General features: G+C 49.6%; 1 protein-coding gene across 5 annotated transcripts in view; it reads left to right on the top strand.

The window, feature by feature from the left end:
- PHACTR3 (phosphatase and actin regulator 3) overlaps nucleotides 1-25,212 on the top strand; it is a 224,610-nt gene that overhangs the window by 182,016 nt on the left and 17,382 nt on the right. For all 5 annotated transcript variants that reach the window (XM_036824252.1, XM_036824249.1, XM_036824248.1 and 2 more), the window contains one exon: nucleotides 6,050-6,203. In XM_036824252.1, coding sequence (XP_036680147.1) covers nucleotides 6,050-6,203 — 154 coding nt within the window. The remainder of the gene's footprint in view (nucleotides 1-6,049; nucleotides 6,204-25,212) is intronic.

The following is a 25,212-nucleotide window of genomic DNA, read 5'->3' as shown; positions in this document are numbered from 1 at the left end:
ATCATCTTTAATTTCTTTCATCAGCGTCTTATAATTTTCTGCATACAGGTCTTTTGTCTCCTTAGGTAGGTTTATTCCTAGATATTTTATTCTTTTTGTTGCAATGGTAAATGGGAGTGTTTTCTTAAGATTTTTCATCATTAGTGTATAGGAATGCAAGAGATTTCTGTGCATTAATTTTGTATCCTGCTACTTTACCAAATTCATTGATTAGCTCTAGTAGTTTTCTGGTAGCATCTTTAGAATTCTCTATGTATAGTATCATGTCATCTGCAAACAGTGACAGCTTTACTTCTTCTTTTCCGATTTGGATTCCTTTTATTTCTTTTTCTTCTCTGATTGCTGTGCCTAAAACTTCCAAAACTCTGTTGAATAATAGTGGTGAGAGTGGGCAACCTTGTCTTGTTCCTGATCTTAGTGGGAATGGTTTCAGTTTTTCACCATTGAGGGCGATGTTGGCTGTGGGTTTGTCATATATGGCCTTTATTATGTTGAGGAAAGTTCCCTCTATGCCTACTTTCTGGAGGGTTTTTATCATAAATGGGTGTTGAATTTTGTCAAGAGCTTTCTCTGCATCTATCGAGATGATCATATGGTTTTTCTCCTTCAGTTTGTTAATATGGTGTATCACGTTGTTTGATTTGCAAATATTGACGAATCCTTGCATTCCTGCGATAAACCCCACTTGATCATAGTGTATGATCCTTTTAATGTGCTGTTGGATTCTGTTTGCTAGTATTTTGTTGAGGATTTTTGCATCTGTGTTCGTCAGTGATATTGGCCTGTAGTTTTCTTTCTTTGTGACATCTTTGTCTGGTTTTGGTATCAGAGTGATGGTGGCCTCATAGAATGAGTTTGGGAATGTTCCTCCTGCTATATTTTGGAAGAGTTTGAGAAGGATAGGTGTTAGCTCTTCTCTAAATGTTTGATAGAATTTGCCTGTGAAGCCATCTGGTCCTGGGCTTTTGTTTGTTGGAAGATTTTTAATCACAGTTTCAATTTCAGTGCTTGTGATTGATCTGTTCATATTTTCTATTTCTTCCTGGTTCAGTCTCAGAAGGTTGTGCTTTTCTAAGAATTTGTCCATTTCTTCCAGGTTGTCCATTTTATTGGCATATAGTTGCTTGCAGTAATCTCTCATGATCCTTTGTATTTCTGCAGTGTCAGTTGTTACATCTCCTTTTTCATTTCTACTTCTATTGATTTGAGTCTTCTCCCTTTTTTTCTTGACAAGACTGGCTAATAGTTTATCAATTTTGTTTATCTTCTCAAAGAACCAGCTTTTAGTTTTATTGATCTTTGCTATCGTTTCCTTCATTTCTTTTTCATTTATTTCTGATCTGACCTTTATGATTTCTTTCCTTCTGCTAACTTTGGGGTTTTTTTATTCTTCTGTCTCTAATTGATTTAGGTGTAAGGTTAGGTTGTTTATTTGAGATGTTTCTTGTTTCTTAAGGTAGGATTGTATTGCTATAAACTTCCCTCTTAGAACTGCTTTTGCTGCATCCCATAGGTTTTGGGTCATCGTGTTTTCATTGTCATTTGTTTCTAGGTATTTTTTGATTTCCTCTTTTATTTCTTCAGTGGTCTCTTGGTTATTAAGTAGTGTGTTGTTTAGCCTCCATGTGTTTATATTTCTTACAGATTTTTTCTTGTAATCGATGTCTAGTCTCATAGCGTTGTGGTCAGAAAAGATACTTGATATGATTTCAATTTTCTTAAATTTACCGAGGCTTGATTTGTGACCCAAGATATGCTCTATCTTGGAGAATGTTCCATGAGCACTTGAGAAGAATGTGTATTCTGTTGTTTTTGGATGGAATGTCCTATAAATATCAATTAAGTCCATCTTGTTTAATGTATCATTTAAAGTTTGTGTTTCCTTATTTATTTTCATTTTGGATGATCTGTCCATTGGTGAAAGTGGGGTGTTAAAGTCCCCTACTATGATTGTGTTACTGTCGATTTCCCCTTTTATGGCTGGTAGTATTTGCCTTATGTATTGAGGTGCTCCTATGTTGGGTGCATAAATATTTACAATTGTTATATCTTCTTCTTGGATTGATGCCTTGATCATTATGTAGTGTCCTTCTTTGTGTCTTGTAATAGTCTTTGTTTTAAAGTCTGTTTTGTCTGCTATGAGAATTGCTACTCCATCTTTCTTTTGACTTCCATTTGCATGGAATATCTTTTTCCATCCCCTCACTTTCAGTCTGTATGTGTCCCTAGGTCTGAAGTGGGTCTCTTGTAGACAGCATATATATGGGTCTTGTTTTTGTATCTATTCAGCCAGTCTGTGTCTTTTGTTTGGAGCATTTAATCCATTTACATTTAAGGTAATTATTGATATGTATGTTCCTATTACCATTTTCTTAATTGTTTTGGGTTTATTATTGTAGGTCTTTTCCTTCTTTTATGTTTCCTGCCTAGAGAAGTTCCTTTAGCATTTGTGGTAAAGCTGGTTTGGTGGTGCTGAATTCTCTTTTGCTCAAGCTTTTGCTTGTCTGTAAATGTTTTAATTTCTCTGTCAAATCTGAATGAGATCCTTGCTGGGTAGAGTAATCTTGGTTGTAGGTTTTTCTCCTTCATCACCTTAAATATGTCCTGCCACTCCCTTCTGGCTTGCAGAGTTTCTGCTGAAAGATTAGCTGTTAACCTTATGGGGATTCCCTTATGTGTTATTTGTTGTTTTTCCCTTGCTGCTTTTAATATTTGTTCTTTGTATTTAATTTTTGATAGTTTGATTAATATGTGTCTTGGCGTGTTTCTCCTTGGATTTATCCTGTATGGGACTCTCTGTGCTTCCTGGACTTGATTAACTATTCCCTTTCCCATATTAGGGAAGTTTTCAACTATAATCTCTTCAAATATTTTCTCAGTCCCTTTCTTTTTCTCTTCTAAGGTTTTACTTTTAATTGACTTACTATTTTTGGCCTATGCATTGATTTTTATTGGCTTTGGCCAATCAAGAACTCCATAGAGTATTGAGGAAGACTGGTCTAAAGATAAATGAAAGCCTTGCGCTTGGAAAGACAGTATTGTTTTTGACAAGCACGCCCCTGGGGAGAAGATAGTTTTGTATTGGGCCAGCTCTGAGTCAGATCCAATGCAGACAGCCTTGCAGTGGGGACTTCAGGGAACCAGCAACAGGTCAAATGATGACAGCTCTTTGGGAATGAAGCCTGTTCCCCTCCCTCCAGTGGCTGCCGGGCCCGTGGTTTTCAGCAGAAAACAGACTGCTTCAAGGCTGCTGCCAAGCTGGAGAAAGGGCCAGGGGAGAAAGGGACAGAGTAAAACATTCTTCCTGAGATTCCTCCAGTTTTCCTTGAATAAAGATTCCCTGTGTTGCTGCAACCCTTTGGTTAATTTACAGAGTTCTGAAAAAGTTGACTCTGATGATTTTGCAGTTTTCTTGTTGCTTTTATAGAGAGAATTTTCTACCATCTTCGCTGCTGTCACTCCACAAAGGTCTTTCTTTTTAAACAATTATTTTGATATAAGAAAGCTATGTTGATGATTAAAAATAAAATACAGAAAACCAAAATTAATAAGTAAAATCCATTCCTGGCATCTCTATGCTGATTTATAAGATTATAAATACTTACAAAATTAGATGCCAACACATACACAGATATATTTATATATAAAACGTACATACTTTCCTACAAGTTGCTTTTCTTAGCAACATATCATGTCTGTCATTTTGTCCCTCAGTAATGTATATACCACTGTTTTTAGGTTCATGATAGGTTCACGATATTCAGATGATACAGATGCGCCATAATTTAACACATGCTGTCTTGTCGTATTTCGGCTGTGTTTAATTTCTTTCTTTCGTAAATGAGGCTGAGTGAACACCCTCTTATGTGTGTTTTGTGTGCTTGTCCCATTTGTTTTGGGAGCAGACTCTGGGAAGTGGGATTTCTGGCCCCAAAGGTAGGATCACAAGTGTGTTTGGGGGCCTTTGGGGGAGAGGGTGGCTTGTTCCCATCGTCAGGACAGGAAGGTCTCCTGGCCTCTGTTTCTCAGTGTCACATCCTGCTCTGGATCCCTTGTTCGTTTAGATTAATTCCATCAGTTGTGTAGAAGTGCCACTCAACTTCATGAAAAGCCCTCACTTTAAGCTATTTGTCTGGAAGTTTCACTTTTTGACTTTTAAGTAGCCAAACCTGTTAAGCTCCTGATAGCTTGGGGAAGACCGTCAGCCCAGACGTTTTCATCGTGGCCCTACTGGGTGCCATGTTGTGCTCTTAGGGCCTGGATGAATAAGCAGAGGAGAATTACTTGCTCTTAGCACAGAGATTTCCTGTGGAGTGAATTCTCATTACAACTAGAAATCTCTGATGAAAGGATCCTTCTCTCAGTTAAGAACAAATATCCTTAAAGTTTGTAATGACAAGTATGCTGAGACAGTTGCAGTAGGCTTAAAGACATTCTTTATCAAAAGCTAAAAAGATGAACCCACATTCAGTGTAGTTTCATGGTTAGCATATTACAGTTGTCTAAAAATGGCAGTCCTTCTCGCCACCTATCAGACCTTTGACATTCACGAAGTATTTGCCCTGAGACCTTTGAGACTCCCGCAGTTCATAAATGCCAGTTTAGCTTTCAATTTCCCCTAGACCATGCAGTAAAGATCAACAGAAAAATGCATGTGACTGCCTTACGCTTTCATGATTCTATAAATACAGGACTCTAGCCATGTATAAAGCTATTAAAACAAAATCGGGCTGGAGTCCTGGCTGAAATGGCTTTGGGGGTCATTATTTTTCTCTTTGTCTCTAATAAGACACACAGCAAACAAGTTCATATTAGAAACTCAAGCCTCAGTCAAGTCCAATTTTTTATATCTTACTTTATCCTAGACTTCTGTTAAACTATCACCTTACTAGACTTATTTCTTGCTTTGTATTCCTGTACCCCACAGTAGGAATGGGCTTTCTTTGGGGAGCCATTATACTTAAGAAATAAAGTTTACCTGTGGGGTTGACCTCATCGGATGATGGTCTGAGCCCCCGGGATTTAAACCCATGCCCTAGTAAAAGCGCAAAACCACATGCCGCAAAACTGCAGTCTGCGTTGTGCTCCGGAGTTCCCTGCCCGTTATTGGCACGTGCGCTTGCCGGGGGGCAGGAAAGGACTCTGTTCTTCATGCAGCCCCATGCCGTTTCCTTTTCTGCCCGTGAACGCAGCCAGCCCCCTTTTCTGCTCTTCAGTACGTTTAAACGTCGTTCCTTAAGACCTTACGTGCACACCGATGTCACTCTGCTGCTTCTGGACGCGCGTAGAACTAAACGTCAATGTCAATGTGAACCAGGCTCACTCAACCGTGTTCCTTGATAACCTGCTGCGTCAACACTGTTCCAGGACCCAGGAGAACAGACTGTTGTCGAACTTAAAAGCTAGTGGAGGAGATGGAGGATAAACGAGTGAACAAGAAAGAGACCAGATAGGGGAGGAGTTCATCGGGTGGGTGATGGTGCTGGGAGGACCCATCGGGCCTCTTTGAGGGCAGGGCTCAAGGCCAGCGGCGTGGTTCAGGAGGTGGCCGGCCCTGGAGGGTCCAGGCGGAGCAGGGGGTCGGCATGGGAAAGACATGGTGCAGAGACCCTGAGTTGGGATCTTCCAGGAATGAAAGAGGACCCACATGGCCATGGGGTCACAGGCAGAGGGGAGAAGGGGGGTGACGGGGATTGGGGGGACGGACCACCATGGGTAAAGTAACTGTAATTTATGATCTGCACTCGGACACTTCTGAAAGATAAAGTGGTGCTATTAGTAATCGCTCGGGGGCAAAGGGTGTGGCTCGGGACTGTCTCTGGAGACCCCGGATGCATGAACGATCCCGCACCCGTGGAAGGCGTGGTTGTGTGTGGGCCCTTCGTGAAGGGAGGCGCGTTGCCCACCGTTCGCCGCAGGGCGTCACAGCTGCCAGACGCGCCCCCATGGCTCTGGTCCAGGTTCTTTCCTGCAGGACGGTGGGAGGTTGTGGCTACACTGGCAGCCAGCGCCTGCCTGACACCCGCTTTCCCGTGGCCCCTTCTCTTAGGAACGCTGCCGAGGAAATGCAAGAAGGAGCTCCTGGCAGTGAAACTGAGGAACCGGCCCAGCAAGCAGGAACTGGAAGACCGCAATATCTTCCCCAGGAGGACGGCTGAAGAGAGGCAGGAGATCCGGCAGCAGATTGAGATGAAACTCTCCAAGTAAGTGGCGCGTGGACACAGTGGGGGCTGGTCCCGGCCCTGCAGCCCGACCCCTCGGGTGTCCCACCTTCCCCACACTGCGCTGTCCCGGCTCCAAACGCAGTGCCCGGCGCGGGGTTTCCCAGCCTCGCCACTGTCGACGCTCAGGGCCGGACGGCTGTTCACCGCGGGGGCCATCGGGGCACTGCCGGGTGCTTGGCAACCTCTGCAGGCTGCACGCCCCTGTGACAGCCGACGCTGTCCCCAGACATTGCCCGATGCCCCCGGGGGCCACTCTTCCCTGTGGAGACGCACTGGTTATAGAAACCAAGCAAGGCCTGTGGTGTGGACAAGCTCCGGGGGGCTGCCGGTGCTGCTGGTCTGTGGCGGCCCCCGCCCTCTGGAGGAGCGAGGGCCGGAAGCAGGGGCTCCCGAGCTCGGGGCTCCTGATGTCTGGGTGACTCTGATGGGGCCGTCCTGTGCGCGGTAGGACGTTTAGCAGCATTCCTGGCCTCTACCCTGGAGATGCTCACGGCCCCTCACCCTCCCCCGCATGGTGACAACCAAAAGTGTCTCCAGTTACTGCTAAGTGTCCCCTGGGGGATGGAGCCATCCCCCCGTCGAGGACCCCTGATCTGAAGGTCGCCCTGGACTTCTTCTCCAGGTGGTCTTTCCTCTGCCCGAGGCTCAGGGCTCCTCGTTTCGGGTGGACGAGCCCTTGTTTCTGCTCTCTGCCAGGGAGCTTGGACCCCATGTTCCCACCCTCCGAAATCCTTTGAGTTTTTTCAGAGCGGAGGGCAATGAGTGTGAGTGGGTGAAGCCCAGTGCCCAGATGCTGTGATTCTGTGGGCCTCAGTTTTCTTACCTATAAAATGGGGATGATACCAGCTGCGGGATCACAGTGGAGGAGGGGCGGGCTCAGCGTGGCGCACATTTCTGCAGGCAGCGGGGGTCCCCAGCTGGGGTCCTGAGGGCTTGGAATCACATAACCCCGGTTCGAATCCCTGCTCTGTGCTGACGTGCTGGGGGACCTTGGACCAGCAGCCTTACCTGCCCAGGTCTTGGTTTCCTCGTCTATAAAGTGGGGTGCTGATGCTCTCAAGGTCATTGTGAATTTGGGGGGAGATCCCATAAGGAAGGCGTATGGCCGAGCCCCGGCACAAAGTAGGGGCTCAGTAAGTCGTTGCTCACCACGGCTGGTGGGGCCTGGGAGCCCGGTCCTCAGCCCCTCCTCCTGCATCGGCTCTGAACCCAGACCATGGAGAAGCTTTTTAAAATACAGATTGATGAGCCCCACCCCGACCTGATCAGTCTCTGGGCTGAGAGGGGGATTTTCACGAATTCCCTGATATTAACGGGTTGAGGGGGCCTCTCCAGGTTGGACGTTCTTAGCCTGATTGCAGTGAGATTGTCAACCCACCACGCACTTATCACTCTGTGTCTGGTCATTCAGCAAAGGCTTACTTTACTCAAATGAGGGGCAGGCAGGCGCCGTGGCCGTTGCAAGGATACAGTTGTGGGTAACGAGGGAGGGAGCTCCCCTGAGCTCCGTATTCCCGGAGAACATCGTCAGCCCTCTTCCTGTGTGGCTGGTACCCACTCTGGGGCTTGGTACAGACCAGATGGGTGCTCAGTAAATGCATATGGGTGGGAAGGAAGGCGGGGTGGAAACACAGGTGCATCGATCTCACGGCCAAGGGGATATGCTGGCAGATCAAGCTTGGTGTCCTTGTTGCCTATCTCATGGCTGGGATGCACCATCGCAGGAGGCGTGGTTTCCTCTCGTTTCTAATGAGACTGAACTTTTTTTTCAGTGTTTATTAGCTCTGTTTTTTTTTTTCAGTTCCTTTCATGTACATTACCTGCAGTTTTCTTTATCTTAATGATTTGAGGATTTTACTCTAGAAATTGCAGCTTCCAATCTTTTCCAGGTCTGTGAATTACACCTCTTCGCCCTCTTCAGGACGTATTGTCATTTTGTTCATGCTTTCCTTTGATATGCAAAAGTTTTTTATTTTATTTTATTTTTTAAAATAAATTTATTTATTTATTTATTTATTTTTGGCTGTGTTGGGTCTTCGTTTCTGTGCGAGGGCTTTCTCTAGTTGCGCGAGCGGGGGCCACTCTTCATTGCGGTGCGCGGGCCTCTCACTATCGCGGCCTCTCTTGTTGCGGAGCACAGGCTCCAGACGCGCAGGCTCAGTAGTTGTGGCTCACGGGCCCAGTTGCTCCGCGGCATGTGGGATCTTCCCAGACCAGGGCTCGAACCCGTGCCCCCTGCATTGGCAGGCAGATTCTCAACCACTGCGCCACCAGGGAAGCCCCAGTTTTTTTTTAAAGTTGTCAGATTATCGATCATGTACTTCAGGTGTCAGCAGCCTTTTTCTGTGAAGAGTCAGATACTGAGTATTTCTGGCTCTGTGGATCCTACTGTATCTGCTGTGACCACACGACTTTGTTGTCACACTAACGCATGGCCAATGCGTGGTGAGTGAGTGCGGCTGCATGCCAATGCAACTTTATGTACAAACATAAACAGCAGCCCACGGGGCAGTTTCCTGGGCCCTGATATACTTTATGGTCCATATTATTTGTGCCATGTTTTAAAACATCCTTCCCTGCCCGCAAGTCAAAAAAATGATGTTTACACGTATTATTTTTGCAGTTGTCATCTAATTATGCCAAGCGATAATGGTTTTCTATTTGCTAAACAAACCAACTTCTCTTTCAAGATAGAATATTAAGTGAATTAAAGAAAAAAAATAGTAAACATTGTAGTATATGTGATTCAAGGATAACAAAGTGGTCGTGATGGTGCTTGGCTTAAGAGAACTGTGGGGACCCCACTCCTGTCTCCCAGTGCAAACGGGAGGTGGGAAAAGGTGGGGTACTGGGAAACCTCCAAGGACCCCTAATTAAGTGGTACCCCAAACACAGGCCCTGGACTGTTACTCACGGAATCTATAACTCATTTTAAACCTTGGACTAGAACAGAGTAGCTCCTTGGACGTTTGTCACCATGTTTAAAAATGGAAAATCAACCCCAGAATTAGACACGAAGAGAGTGTGGTTGAGAAGTCACATCCCAGGTGGGCAGACGTAGCCTTCCTGGCCGGCCCAGTTTGTTTCCCCTGCAGAAATGGTTTAATTGGATCCTTTGTCTTTGTTTTGCCTCCTTTCAGAGATTCTTCTGCCATCACTTGCTGAATAATTCAGCCTCTGGTTGCTGTGGCAACGCGCCATTCACCGTATCCTGAAGTGCAGTTGGTGTTTTCATATTGTGTATTTTTTAAAATTTCCAGACCCTTACTCTTTTATCTTTTGGGCGCTCTTAGGGCTTTTCTGGATGCGGTGGTCACGGTCTCCCCTGACTCTGTGTGCTGGCTCTGGGGATTTGCATGAAGTCGGAGTCAGCTTGGGACTAAAGGAGGAGCAAAGCTCTGTGATCATGGTCACCCCCTTTCTATATGGGGGCCCAGCTCACCTTTACGGCGTGTGTAAATGAATCGCAGAGTATTACAGACCCGCAGCTCCCATGCCTCACACAGTGGGCATGTTCTAGAAATTACTGTCTTGCTTCAGTTGGGTTGTGTGCACGCCATTTAAGGATGCCCGACAGCTTTCTCTTTTATTATTATTATTATAGAAGCTTCAGGTGTCCAGCATTGTAATTCGACATCTGTATACACTACAAAGTAATCAAGTGACAACTTTCCCTTTTAAGTGCAGACCCCGTACAGTATGTCTTGCTTCCTTTCCCTCATTTCATTTAATCTTTACAGGAACCGATAGAGTAGGTGTTATCATCATCTCCATTTTACAGATGAGAAAACTAAGGCTTGATGAGAGAGGTTAAAGAACTTGCCCAGGGTCACACAGCTCAGAGGAGGCGGGCTAAGAGTCAGGTGATGGGTGGTCCCTCAGAACCCCCGGGCCTGGGCGGCAGGGGAAGCAGAGCTCTGGGGGCCTGGCTTATCTAAGTCTCTGCTTTGCGGTTTCTCATACTGGTGTGGCTTCCATCAGGGGACATTCAGGCCTCCAGCCAATGCCCTGGGCTTCTGTGCAAAACACTCCATGCCTGTGTTGGCGGGAGCCGGAGGGGATGCAGATATTCTCCCACTGTCCCCTGGAACAGTGCGGTGAGCGAACAGACTCTCGGCCGACCACAGGCTTCGGGGAAACGTAGACAAGTAGGTTCAAATCCCAGGCTTTCCGTCACAGCGGGGTGGGTTTGGGCCAGCACTGCCTTCTCTGAATCTCCCCCTGGTTTGTAAATTCAACACTGTGGCAGCACCTTCCTCCTGGGGCCCCTTTGGAAGGTTCCAGGTTAGTCCCTGGACAGACGGGTGAAAGTGCATCCCTGCAGGAGGCGCTTGGGGGGGTGGAGCCGCTGCTGTTTGGTCCTGGCTGGACGCACTCAGGCTAGTTGTCACCTGGGCAGGCAGCAGGCCAGGCCAGGGTACTGAGCTGCTGTAGAAGCAGCGCCTGGAGGGCCAAGGTCGTGTTAGCGTGGTTGTTAATGTCAGTACATTGTTCTCCTCCGTGACTGTGGTGTTTTTTGCCTGGCAGGCACCTCCGCGATGCACAAACCTTCTGTTAAGTCTCCCTTGGGGCGTCCTCTGCTGTGGGACCGCATGTGAGAAGCTGATTAATGCTCAGTAGCTCCTCCAGGAGCTGGTAGTTAGCACGTTAACACAGGCGTTAAATGCACGTGCATTAAGTGACCCTCCAGCCGGTCCCTTTGTACGTTTTGTTCTCCCACATCCAGAACAGGCTGCCGCCACTCAGGCCTCTGGGAAACACAAATTCCCAGGAAAAAGTGTTCTGTGCTGCTGCTCCCATGCCCCGTGCTTGCCTTGAAATCTGCGGAATTTTGAGGAGGAGGCTTGATGCTTTTAAGGCTGGAGATGGAGATTGGCACTCTTAGAATCACTATGAACCGAGCATCAGCCGTGGTACTTTCTTTCTGCTGAAGGTGTCACGAAAGCTGGGGCACAGTGCAGGGTCTCAGTTCTGTGGACACAGGGTTTAGAAAATACAGAAACCTTACTATGGGCTTAGCAGGAAAAAATGGCTTAATTTTAATTGCTGCAAAGGAAGCCGCTCCTTTGGGAAGTGTTGAGGCGTCATTGCAGCGGGGGGGGGGGGGGGGGGGATTGCATAATAACAGATGTTGGTAAATATTTGCTGCTTTTCCTCTTCCCAGCCTGCAGTGCCGGGTGGGAGCCCAGCTCCTCCTGGGTGACTTGAATCCTGCCCCATAGGCACCATCTAAGGAGGGACAGAAGAGTGTGGTTATTAATGATGGTTGTTGCTAACATGTATTCAGTGTCTTCTGTGTACCAGCTTCCTGCTAAGCGTTTCATGCGTATCACCTCCTTGGAGCCTTGCGAGAGCTCTCTGGGGTAGGTGCTATTAACGGTCCTATTTTTCAGATGAGGATAGCTGGCTCAGAACAGTGCAGTCACTTGCCTGTGCTCACACGGCGGGAAATATGGGGTGCGGGGGTAATTGGTCACCCGATCCACGCCCGTTCCAGCATCAGAGCGTCCATCCAAATCACCAGGGAGCTTTGTGAAAGCACAGATTCCCAGGCCCCACCCCAAATCACTTGAACAGGAATCTGTATTTTACAGAGCCTTTCTCCTAAGTGTCACTGCTGCCTTAGGCTGCACTGTGTCCCCTTCCTTGTCACCCTTGGAAGACCATTCTTGGAGGCCTCAGGATCAAAATAAGCTGTACGTCTGTGTAACAGCTGTCTGTTAGTATCTTAAGGAGAATGCACATTTTGTAGTTAATTGTGTTTCCCTTTTTGCCTTGGCCACCAGGAAGCTCGGAGCCAAGTATGCAGATACCTGTCACAAGTGTGTTGTATCATTTGGATTGTGTGTCTGTGTTTGATCTTCTGTTGTGTGGCCTTTGTCTTAATTTCCTCAACTCTTTTTTTTTTTTTTGGAAGGAAGGAGTCTCACATTTATTGATCATACTGTGTTCTAACTCTTTCACCTATGTTACATTTTTTCATGGTTACAAGAAACCTAAGATATAGGCATTACAACAGACTCTTGCCATTTGATGATTCAACGTTGGAGGTTTTGCCTATTTGCCAGTAACTCCAAACATGTAGGACTTGAAATTTTTCTAAAGCATTCATGTGAAACTGATGCCCACATGGAGGCTGAAATCGTGGAGGGAGTGATGGTGAGTGAGACAGGATTATTGGTGAGCATCTCTATTTCAGTTTGAGTTTGCTTTTGTCACCTCTCTTTCTGTCTGCTGTAGTTCTCCAGAAGTGCTTCAGTAGTTTCCTTTTTTTTAAATTCAAGTATAGATGATTTACAATATTGCATTAGTTTCAGGTGTACAACGTAGTGATTCTGCAATTTTGAGATTATACTCCATTATAGGTTATTACAAGATAATGGGTATAATTCCCTGTGCTATACAGTATATCTTTGCTGCTTATCTATTTTATGTATAGTAATTTGTATCTGTTAATCTCATACCCCGAATTTGTCCCTCCCCCTTTTCCCCTCCCCTTTGGTAACCACAAGGTTGTTTTCTATGTCTGTGAGTCTGTTTCTGTTTTGTATACATGTTCATTTGTATTATTTTTTAGATTCATATATACATGATATCATACAGTACTTGTCTTTCTCTGTCTGACTTATTTCACTAAGCATAATATTCTCTAGGTCCATCCATGTTGCTGCAAATGGCAGTTTTTCATTCTTTCTTATGGCTGCTGAATATTCCATGTGTGTATGTACATATACCTTAAGCCAGTTGTCTGTTGACGGACACTCAGGTTGTTTCCATGTCTTGGCTATTGTAAATAGTGCTGCTATGAACATTGGGGTGCATGTATCTTTTCAAAGTAGTGTTTTTGTTTCTTTCGGATTTATACCCAGGAGTGGAATTGCTGGTCATGTGATAGTTCTATTTTTAATTTTTTAAGGAACCTCCACACTGTTCTTCATAGTGGCTGTACCAATTTACATTCCCACCAACAGTGTAAGAGGGTTCCCTTTTCTCCACACCCTCTCCAGCATTTGCTATATATAGACTTTTTGATGATGGCCATTCTGACTGGTGTGAGGTGATACCTCACTGTAGTTTTGATTTTCATTTCTCTAATTATTAGCGATGTTGAGCATCTTTTCATGTGCCTGTTGGCCATCTGTATGTCTTCTTTGGAGAAATGTCTAGTTAGGTCTTCTGCCCATTTTTTCGATTGGATTGTTTGGTTTTTTGATATTGAATTGTACAAGCTGTTTGTAGATTTTGGATATTAACCTCTTGTCAGTCACGTCATTTGCAAATATTTTCTCCCACTCGGTAGGTTGTCTTTTTGTTTTATTGATGGTTTCCTTTGCTGTGCAAATGCTTTTAAGTTTAATTAGGTCCCATCTGTTTATTTTTGCATTTATTTCTTTTGCCTTAAGAGATTGATCCAAGAAAATAATGCTACAATTTATGTCAAAGAGTGTTCTGCCTATGTTCTCTCCTAGGAGTTTTATGGTTTCAGGTCTTACATTTAGGTCTTTAAACCATTTTGAGTTTATTTTTGTATGTGGTGTGAGGGAATGTTCTAATCTCATTGATTTACATGTGGCTGCCCAGTTTTCCAGCACCACTAACTGAAAAGACTGTCTTTTCTCCATTGTATATTCTTGCCTCCTTTGTCATAGATTAATTGACCGTAGGTGTGTGGGTTTATTTCTGGGTTCTCTATTCTGTTCCATTCATCCATATGTCTGTTTTTCGTGCCAGTACCACTCTGTTTGATTACCGTAGCTTTGTAGTATAGTCTGAAGTCTGGGAGGGTTGTGCCTCCTGCTTTGTCCTTTTTTCCTCAGGATTGCTTTAATTTGCTCAACTCTTAATTTTATCTCTAGGGGGTATATTTTTCTATACATGATTTCAAACCCATTTCTCAATTTTAACTATAAAAATGTAAGTAAAAATACATATTTTTTTATGGAGGCCCTCTTAGCATGCATAAGATTTTGCCATCTAACATCATGTCAGAAGGGTTTTCCATTCTTCTACATAGGATTCAAATGTTCATTTTTAATAGTGGTCTAGTGTGTTAAGGAGAGGACAGACCTACCAGCTTTGCTGTTCCCTCCCACAATCAACAGACTTTTAGTTTGCCTCAAAATCTTTACTTCTAAAATAAAACTACATGTAATGCTTATTTTCACACATCAGTGTTTTTTTTCTTTTTATGGATTATTTACATGAGCAACATTTCCAGAAATGATAAAAGAGGAGGAGGAAAATGCATTGAATTAGATGATGTCATCATTCAAGAATGAAAACCAGTTGTCAGCAGATCAGTGGGTAACAGCCTGGAATTTGTGGTTCAGGAGGGAGGGAGCAAAATTTCTTAACAAATACATGAAAATAATTCAGCTTCACTAGTAACTACAGACATTAAAAAATTCATAGTAACAAAGAACCTTTCATCCCCAATTAAAATGACAATAAAACTTTAAAATATTATTTTAAAATATTTTAAGTTATATTTTACTAATATAAATACTGATAATGATCTAAGAATATCCCGCCCTAGTGAGGTGGTGGTTTCCATGCCATCCCACTGCTGGCAGCCATGCGACTGGAAAACAACTGGGCAGGTGAAGAGCCAGGATGACAATTTGCACACTTTAACCGAACACTCTGCTTCTGGGAGTTTATATTCAGGGGTTTAGAAGGAGAAGAAGCATGCTGTGATGGTTAGTTTTAGTCCCAGAGGACTTAGTGTCTGCGGGGGCCCCCTTTAGTGTCTCTGGGGACAGAGGGTCAGGACACAGTGTGACAGCCGAGAATCTCCATCCTCCAGATGTGCTGCAGGTGGGGCAGGTCTGTTTCAGGTCCTGAGGGCGTTACACGCTGCGACGTGGGGACAGTGTTCCTGCAGAAGCTGTCGTTCAGGCTTCGAAGGGGCCAGCGGGGGTGGGCTTGGTCTCAGGGGGCCTTCGTTCTGCTGTGAACTTGTACCCAAACCTGTGCGGATGATAGTTCTCACTTCCACGGAAGTGTCCTTTGGTAAATTTCAGGCAAGTGGAGGGGGGGAGGGCCAGCTTCTGACCCAGGTTTCATGACAACATGAACAGCAGCGAATGGGACAGATTGGCCCTGACCGCAGGCTGGGCACCGGGCTGCTTGTGTCCCTGGCCGGACCGCAGTGCTGGGCAGGAGCGCTCCTCCCTGCTGGGTCCCAGTGTCTGTTGTGGAGCAGCCAGACTGGGGGTTCCAGAGCCCTCGCTCTACCCGCGCCCCGCCCCGGGAGCATCTCATCTTCCGCAAAAGCACAGAGCACGTGACGCACTGCGGCTCAACCCACTTCCTGGTACATCGGCACTAACGCGTGAGTAACAACCGCGTCCTCCGCTGGTCCTTTGCCTGCTTCAGCGTCGCCAGCCCTAGAACCTTCCCTCTGTGCTCCGTGTGGTGTAGGGTCCTGTACACGTGCCTCGGCTTCGGTCCCTAGTAGACCCTCCGATGCCCACGCTGCAGCCTCACCTCGGATGCAGGACGTGACACTCCTAGATCAGGGCCTGGTGTGGCCACCCCCGACTTGTATAATAACAGCTGTTACTGCCGAACCTGAAGTTCTTGCAGATTTTGCCTCTTACCCCTCGGTTTATGCACGGTTGCCGTGACGTAAGAGGGTGTTGTAAATGACTTACGGGGGAGGTCGAGACCACGGGAGAGCAGGCCTGCTTTGTCTTGCAGCATCGCGTCTCACGCCCTTGCATGTCTCCTGGGGCGCAGAAGCCCCGTCACAAACCTCGGGTCCCTGCAGAGCGCAGGGGCTGGGTGCTGGGGAGCAGAGATGGAAAGACAGGCTCAGAGGTGCATCATGTCTAATAAAATATGTGCAAAATAGACGTATGAATCAGCCATGGAAGCGGAGGGTCTAGGAGGGAGCGATGAATCCGGCAGGAGGGAGGAAGAGTTGGGGTACAGGCATCAGAGAGGGGGTGATGTGGTGCGCGGTCCTGATGGCTTGATACGTGTCAGCCCACGTGGCAGCTGGAGCGCAAGGATGTCCCAGGCAGAGAGCAGCCGCGAGGAAGTCCCGCGGCCTGAACCCGCATCGCCCTCTGGAGAACGTGGTGTGGCTGTGAAGGGCTGGGGCGAGCGGGGCAGGGGCGAGGCTGCAGGGCTGCAGGGCCAGGTGGTGGGCACCCTCCTAGCTCCTGGTCCGCACGCGACTGCCTCTGGTCCCTCCTGGAGGGACCTCCCTTGATGTCCCCCATTCTCCATCCCATCATCCCGTTTTCTTCACCGCACTTACTGCTGTCTGAAATTCCCCTTTATTCCTTCCTTTGCCACTTTGGGGTCTGTCTCCCCGCTAGAACACCGGAATCCTGCCTCTGCTGTTCGCCTGGGGTGCCCCTGACACACTGAGCAGCCGCTCCATGAATTGTGCAAACGGTGAACAGAGGCGTCTGGCCTTTCCTGAGAAGCAGTGAGGGTCCCCTGAGGGCTCACGAGCAGGGGCGTGGCAGGGCGAGGGCACGTCTGAGGTCCCCTCTGCCTACACGTGTGGGGGGGTGTCAGGCTGGGGGGCCTGACGGGGGCGTGTGACGCTGGTCTTGCAAGAGCCGGGGAGATGGGCGTCATCACGTGACGACGGGGCCGCGGGGCGTGGCTGGGTGGAGGAGGGCGGGGAGCAGAACCCCGGTAAGGGCTTGAGGAGGTGGCCGGGACGGGGGGGAGCTGGTGCTGTGCGCCGGGGCAGGGGATACAGGAGGAAGGAGGGGAGGCGCTTGAGGAAGGCTCGCGCCCACACTTGGGCACAGAGCTGGCCGTGTCTCTGGCGCTGTGAGCAGGGGTTCGATCCGCGAGCAGGAGCGTGGACCGCGTGCGGGAGCCTCCACTGGCAGTTTTGAACTAACCAGGTTGCAAGTTACCAGCAGCACCAGCTGAAGATCGAAGTCACTGAAGGACCAGTAAGGAGTTTTCCGGGGTTGTGTGGTTCCTTTGATCGTGGGTGCGTTTCCTACCACCGTGTGTTCCCTCCGACCTCACATCAGGGTGACAGGGAGAGCAGGTGGCCAGCCATTTTCCCCTGGGGCCCCTGGGGACAGAAGGGCTTTCTGTGTGTCAGGTTGAATAAGCCCCGTCCATCTGTGGAAACAGAGTGGCATTAAATGCAATCCAAGGGCAGTGGGGAGACTTGAAACCCACCTTTCTTCATTCTGTAAGCCTGCAGGACTTGAGCCATGGGACGTTGCTGAGTAATTCGGGGATTTCGGTTGGCACGTCAGGGGCAAGGTGCTTCTGTTTGGATGAAACAGGGCAAGGGGCGACTGAGTTCTTCCTCACATTGCTGGGGAGGGGCCGGGCCAGGGCTCCCAACTCTGGGAGGGGGAATCTCACAGCCGACCTGGGGCTGCAGCCTGGGGGCCCAGCGGGATGGGCCCAGCGGGATGGAGTCAGGAGAGGCCTCCGGGTGAAGGGGGCTGCTTGTTAATGAGCCGCCGTCCACGAGGAGAGCACAGGATGTTCTCCCAGCTCGACTGCACGGCGGGAAACCTCCAAGGGTTGAACTTGGTGTCCTGGTACACGAAAGGCCGTTCGTCGGCTCGGTCTCTGAAATGGCTGGTGGGACGACTTCCAAAGGGATTTGCAGGCAGTAGAGGAAAGAAGGTAGATGCGTAATGAGGAGACTAGCAATTCATTAAGCCCAAGAGAATTCTTGAGCAGAAAAGTAGTAGCTGGGCCTCTCCAGCAGGAGGAAGTACAGCTGTGGTGGGAAGGACGAGGTTTAGGCCTAATGTGCCCCCCACTGTACAGTGAACCCCGAATCTGCAAAGCAGGTGATTAGGCTGCAGGTCCTCAGGCCCCTGGGGAGGGATGCCCCCAAACTCCCCCTTCACCATCCCTGGAAGGTTGGTGGACGACAAAGTTGATCCCAAAGCTTCCTGAGCACTTTCAGGGGGAGAGAAGAGACACTGTTCTGGGATGGGGATGACTCCGGAGTGGGGAGGTCAGACTGTCCTCTTAGCTCATTGCACAGAACGGGAGTCACAAGCCCAAAGGCGCCCTCTGTGAGTGACGGGCCAGGGGCAGCGCTGTGGCAGGTTGGGAAATGTGTGCCCTTACTGCAGGGGACACCTGCCCCTCAGCAACTGTGGGTGTCAGCCTGGGAATGCCAGATCAGTGTGGGCAGAATTTTCCAAGAGAAACTGGAAATATTTATTCCGATGTAAAATTTCCTTTATTTAAATGTTGGGGGCCGACTCACATTTTTTAAAAAAGAAAGTACAGACCCCATAAAACACATTTGTGGGCTGTATTTGGCCTGAGGGGGTCACCCGTTTGCCATCTGTGATATGACGTCACTTGTTTTACGAGAAGCTCGTTCTTGTTTGCACTGAGAATGGGGGATTTTGACTGTTGAATTAATGTAGGGAAGACAGTGGGTCAGAATCTGGATTGAAGGTCAGCAGTAGAAGCATTGAGACCAGAGACTGTGACCACCAGTGTCCTGTGCAGCTCCGGCAGGTCTTTTCTTTCCAACTGGCAGGGGAGGGGGCTGCTCTGGAAGAGCTTGTGTACACACCGCCCCCATGGCTCTAATCTTGATCGGAGGAAGCACCTCTGTGTGGTGGTGAAAGCCTGGACTCTGGGCAGGATGTCTTGGTTCCCGTCCCGGCTCTGCTGTTTTCCAGCTGCGTGACTACAGGCAGGTGACCTCCCTGGCACGTGCCTCAGTGTCCTCTTGTGTGAAATGGGGATAATTAAAACAGAGCCCATCTCCTAGGGCTGCGGACAGGATGCACAGAGACGGGACACATAAAAAGCCTAGACTTCTGTGTGGCAGGGAGGAAGCACCAGGGAATAAAACAAATAAATATGGGGATAGGGAATTTTAATAGTGTGAGACATAATTTGCATACCTACAATGCAGCCTTTCAAAGTGCACAGTCCATGCTTCTAGTATATCCGTGGAGTTGTGTGTCCATCACCACAGTCAACTTCAGGACATTTTCATCACCCCCCAAAGGAGCCCTCACCCCTTAGCCATATCTCCAATCCCTAGAACAGTACCTGGGCCGTGTGGGCACTTAATACTTTTTCAGTTATTGTCGCAAGGGTTGGGGGAGGTATGTATGAAGACCCATGACCGCAATTAGTGTCACCATCCTGTTCTTCATTGTGTCTTTACCAACTTTATCCTCTTCCTCAGCATCTTCACCACTGTCGCCGTATTCATCCTTATCACCATCTTCATCACCTTGTTTATCTTCGTCATCACCACCGTCATTTTCATCAGTGTCTTATCCATCTTTTTCTTCTTCATCTACACCAGGTGTCTTCATCATTTTTGTCTTTATCTTCTTCATCTTCTTTACCATCATCTTTGGTAGCATCTTCATCCACATCTTTATCGTCATCCTCGACATCTTCATTGTCTGTCTTTGATACATAGGAAGCACTTAGGAAACAGTGGCTCTCGACCTCCTTGAGGTCCAGGGACCCCACTTCCAGGAGAATGAAGCCCACATCTGAAGCCGGGTCGGGAGCTTCAGGCTGACTCCTGCCTGGAGAGAAAGGGAGCCTTGAAAGTGGTGGAAGGTCAAGGGTGGGCGGGGCCGGGACCTCTCAGTTCGTGCAGGTGCAGCTCAGGGCTGGCCCAGTGCAGCGGCTGGGCCAGGACCTCTCAGTTCCTGCAGGTGCAGCTCAGGACCGGCCCAGTGCAGCGGCTGGGCCGGGACCTCTCAGTTCGTGCAGGCGCAGCTCAGGGCCGGCCCAGTGCAGCGGCTGGGCCGGGACCTCTCAGTTCCTGCAGGTGCAGCTCAGGGCCGGCCCAGTGCAGCGGCTGGGCCGGGACCTCTCAGTTCGTGCAGGCGCAGCTCAGGGCCGGCCCAGTGCAGCGGCTGGGCCGGGACCTCTCAGTTCGTGCAGGCGCAGCTCAGGGCCGGCCCAGTGCAGCGGCTGGGCCGGGACCTCTCAGTTCGTGCAGGCGCAGCTCAGGGCCGGCCCAGTGCAGCGGCTGGGCCGGGACCTCTCAGTTCGTGCAGGCGCAGCTCAGGGCCGGCCCAGTGCAGCGGCTGGGCCGGGACCTCTCAGTTCGTGCAGGCGCAGCTCAGGGCCGGCCCAGTGCAGCGGCTGGGCCGGGACCTCTCAGTTCGTGCAGGCGCAGCTCAGGGCCGGCCCAGTGCAGCGGCTGGGCCGGGACCTCTCAGTTCGTGCAGGCGCAGCTCAGGGCCGGCCCAGTGCAGCGGCTGGGCCGGGACCTCTCAGTTCGTGCAGGCGCAGCTCAGGGCCGGCCCAGTGCAGCGGCTGGGCCGGGACCTCTCAGTTCGTGCAGGCGCAGCTCAGGGCCGGCCCAGTGCAGCGGCTGGGCCGGGACCTCTCAGTTCGTGCAGGCGCAGCTCAGGGCCGGCCCAGTGCAGCGGCGGGGCCGGGACCTCTCAGTTCCTGCAGGTGCGGCTCAGGGCCGGCCCAGTGCAGCGGCTGGGATGGTGATCTCGAGGTAGCAGCCATCCCTCGGCTGGGATGTGCACGGCCCGGGCCTCTAGAACCCTCTTAAGAGGATTTTGAGATCCCAGGAGCAACGACTCTTTGTGTTTAGCAATTTCTCTGCTTTTCTTCCTTCTTTGGTGAAGCAGATTTTCTTTTTTTTTTTTTTTTAAATTTATTTATTTATTCATTTATTTAATTTTTGGCTGCATTGGGTCTTCGCTGCTGCATGCGGGCTTTCTCTAGTTGCAGTGAGCGGGGGCTACTCTTTGTTGTGGGGCGCAGGCTTCTCATCGTGGTGGCGTCTCTTGTTGCAGAGCACAGGCTCTAGGCGCGTGGGCTTCAGTAGTTGTGGCACATGGGCTTCAGTAGTTGTGGCTCGCGGACTCTAGAGCGCAGGCTCAGTAGTTGTGGCGCACGGGCTTAGTTGCTCCGCAGCATGTGGGATCTTCCCGGACCAGGGCTCGAACCTGTGTCCCCTGCATTGGCAGGCGGATTCTTAACCACTGCGCCACCAGGGAAGCCCGAAGCAGATTTTCTTGACTCACTTCCCCAGCCCTCCAGGGAATCTCTCGGGCATATTCCTGGGGCTTTCAGTCTCCCTCTGTTTAGAAACCTCAGGGGACGTGGAGGTCAGGTCTGTTCTATCCAGATAAACCCTCCCAGGCCCTTGCCTGGTACCGCCTCCCTGCTCCGCTGCTGTGGGGAGGGGCCTGCCGTGACTAGTACGTAGCCTCCAAGGTGAAGAGGAAGCCTGGGATTAACGAGGCACTTTCAAGGATTTGTTGCAAAATACAAAAGGGAGTCGGGGGGCAGGCCTGGGAGCAGGCCCTGTGGGATGTTGGGGGGAGGGCAAGACGAGACCCCCGCCCTGGAGGGACGGGTGCGATGGTCCTGGGAGGCCAAGGCAGGCACAGTCCAGGCCGAGCGGGGGCTGTAAAGTCGCGCGTGTTCTGCTTTTAGATGGAAGTAGCTAAGCAATAGAAAAACGGCACTCCCAAGTCAGGAAACATTTGACAAAATCTACGCCTCGGAGGACACACGTTTGAATCTCGGTCTTTGTTAGAACGCATGACGTTCAAGGAAGAAGAGCCAGCATCTGGGGCTGGGTGGCCCTTGCAGGTGGGGCTCAGCCCCCCTTGGTCCTATCAGCTCGTGGCCCCTGAGTCCTCCCGTGGGGTCAGCTGCTCTTGTTTTCCTTGGTTGCTTGGGAGTCTGTCAAGGAAAGTACAGCATGTTTTATAAGAAAATGCAAAACAACCTCAACCCCCCTCAGGCTTAATAACAACACGAATCCCATACCCAGGGGGGCAGGGGGCCTGGCGGTTTAGAGCTCACATGGCTGGAAGGTGCGGACTGAGGGGGCCCAGGCTAATCACCCTCCACCTGTCTGAGCCTGTGAAATGGGCGAGTGACACCTGCCTGCTTTACCCAGAGTCAGGGCTTATCCTGTGTGAGCTGCAGTCATGGTAATAATAGTGCAATGGTAGCTTGCTAACATTTATTAAATGTGTGTCGTGTGCCAGGGACTGTGCCTTGCCTGCATTCACCAAAGCCTAAGATGTAAATGCTATTATTAGCTGTCTTTCATAGCTAAGGAAATGGTGGTTCAGAGAGGTTAGGTAAGATGTTCAGAGTCACACAGCTAGTATGTCATGGAGCTGAGATTTGACCCAGTCAGGCTGGTTCTGGACACTGGGCCTGGAGGCACCCTGCTTCGTGGAATGGTTGCAGACAGTCAGGCCTGGCATGGTTGTTCCATAGTCACTGAGGATCCAGGCTTCCTTCTATCAATATCTTCCTGCTCAGTTATCCTCACACTGGCACTTACCCTCTATGGTCCAAGATGGCTGCAGGAGCACCAGACATCACGTTCAAGTCCCAAAGGTGCATAGATCCCAGCTGAGTCAGCTCTTCAAAAAGAGTCTTTCTAGAGGCTTTTCAGGACACCTTTCCCTGCAGCTCCTTGGTAGAACCTCTTCACGTGGCCATGCTTAGCTGGAAAAGAAGCTTCCCTGAATGAATCAGCTTTCTGGTGCTATGTAAGAAGGGAGAATGGAGGTTGGGTAGGAAGCTAGCGGTCTCTGCTACAGTGGGTGTTCAGATTAATTTTGTTGAGATAGACTGAAGGACAGAAGGAAGGAGCAAACAGATGGACAAGTGAATGGAAAACCTTGTGTCTGTGAGGTATAACGTGATTTCTAAAGCAGTCTGGTCCAAGGAGTCTGTGTGGAAGCCCCTATAGGCTCTGGGCAATTTGTAAATGCCTCGTGTTCCCGACCGTCTAGAGCTGGGCCCAGGGATTTCGACGAGTGGCGGGAAGCTGAGGGGGAGGGGGACTCCGAGGGGCCCCTGGGGTGACGTGGACAGATACCGCTGTCCCTTCCTCAGTGATACCCCCCCCGTGACATTGCAGTTCAAGGGCAGACACTTCCTGGGCAACCTCTATGTGCCCCCCCTCAGCACAGGGCCCTGGGGATGGAGGAGAGAACAAAAGGGATGCAGGGGCTGCCTTCAGGACACAGGGCGGGGAGGGAGGTCAAGGGAGAGAGGATGAGATGCCTGTGGGACACAGGAAGTAGCGTGTGCGGCGCACAGGGTGCTGTCGGGGTCCTACCTCCCGCCCTACCAGGCAGTTCCTAACCTCCCCTCTCCGGGCTGGTGAGGCCGATGCTTCTTAGTAGCGCTGCTGAAGTTCCGTGTCCTGTGGAAGCTACCTGGTGTGTGGGGTGGTGCGCTTTCCTTTTTTTAAAATTAAGTGGAGTTGCGCTTCTCTTGGCCTTGGAATTTCCTCACCCAGTATTTGCTTGTTTACTGCAGCCTTGCTGAGCCCCTGCCCTGGGCCTCAGGCGCCGTACTAACCTGCCTTCGGCTCCCAGACTTGCTGGGGAGGGGAGCTAGGAACCAGGAGATGCGGCCCAGCGGATGAATGGGCCTCTTGGTGAAGGAGGAGCTGGGAGCTCTCCAAGACCCGGGAGAGCTTCCCCAGGAAGGGGAGGAGGGAGGGGAGGAGGGAGGGCCTGGTACCGACAGGTGCCGCATAATCATTTGTGGACCAGGGACCAAAGCAGTCCTAATGCCACGGGCAGGCAGTGGGGAGCATTATGTATTACTTTAATTTTCCAAATCTGAATAAGGGACCGATATCCGTGGTAAAACTTAAATAGCACATCTCACTCCCACCCCATCTCTGCCCAGAGGCTGCCGCTGTCCATGGGCTGTTTGGAACCACTTGGAGGCGGGTTTTACACGAGCAGTAATAACCATGACGGTAACTAGCCTCCTCTGTACTGAGTGGACACCCTCCCTGCACGGGGCTGAGCCATCCTCGGGAGGAGATCACAGGCCCGGGAGGGAGAGGGCAGAGCCCCCGACTCCACGCTCAACACGGGTGATTAATCCCAAAGCCGGTTAGAAGAAGAAATTATAAACGCGACTTGTTCATGCTCGAAACACTTTATTTTAACGTAAGTCATTCAGAGGTGCATTTATTCGGCCGTCTTTTGAGGTGGCATCAAAGACTTCTCACTGCAGAAGGATCTACAATTAGTGTTCTTTCTTGTGTGAGACAAACGTTGGATGCATCTTCTACAATTTCTAGCGCCGACTTCTCTGCAGAGGAGTGAGAATTAAAGACGCCTGGAAGCAGAGTCCTCCCAGAGATGGAAACGCCATCGTTCACTCGTTCGTCTCCCATACTTGCCCGCGACGGCCGTGTTTCAACATCCTGCCTTTACTGACTTCAAAGCAGCCAAGTCTGTTCTCATAGAAATAACATTTTCTTTTTCCATCCATATTGAATCGTTTAATCAATGTGCATAAAGTCTGATTAAATCACCTAATTACAGAAACGAGTTCACCTGGTTCGCATAGGTTAGAGAACAAGGAGACCAGTTCCTGACAGGTGCCCAGCTCTCTGTGGGAACGGACTGCCCGGGGCCGGGACTGCCTGCCACGTGTGCTCAGTGGGATCTGCTTTTCCAGAAGGATGGGGAGTGTCGGTTAACCCGGGTTCAGCTAAGTGGAGGTAACTCGAGAGAGCTCCTCCCATAGTACTGTCATCCTCGTTTATGGAGAAGGAGGCTGTGTCTGAGACCCAGAGGCCCAGCACCAGTGGGAGGTGTATGTTCAGCGGTTTATGGCAGGACATTGCTGACAGCATCTGTGGGGCACGCCGTCGGGAAGGGCCGGAACTCCCGGGCGTGGACCGAGGCTGCTGTCTACAGACAGAATCTCCTCTTAGCCAGGGAGCCCCAGCCCTGCCTTTAAGGCCCTTCCACTGATTGGACCAGGCCCACCAGACCATCTAGGACAGCCTCCCTTAGTTCAAGTCAACAGATGATGGACATTAAATCACATCTACAAAACACCTCCACCATGGTACCTAGATGAGTGATCGACTGCAGAACTGGGGACGGGGCCTTACCAGGTAGACTCCATCAAATGACGGTCCCAGCGCCAAAGGCAGCAAGAAGTTTACAAGCAGATGGGGGATCCCAGAGCTGATTTGTGGAGAAGTTAGAATTCACACCAAGGCTGGGTT

Source organism: Balaenoptera musculus, chromosome 15, assembly GCF_009873245.2.
Source record: "Balaenoptera musculus isolate JJ_BM4_2016_0621 chromosome 15, mBalMus1.pri.v3, whole genome shotgun sequence".
NCBI lineage: Eukaryota > Metazoa > Chordata > Mammalia > Artiodactyla > Balaenopteridae > Balaenoptera > Balaenoptera musculus.
The sequence above is the reverse complement of the archived record's forward strand: the minus strand, read 5'-3'. Positions and strand labels throughout refer to the sequence as shown.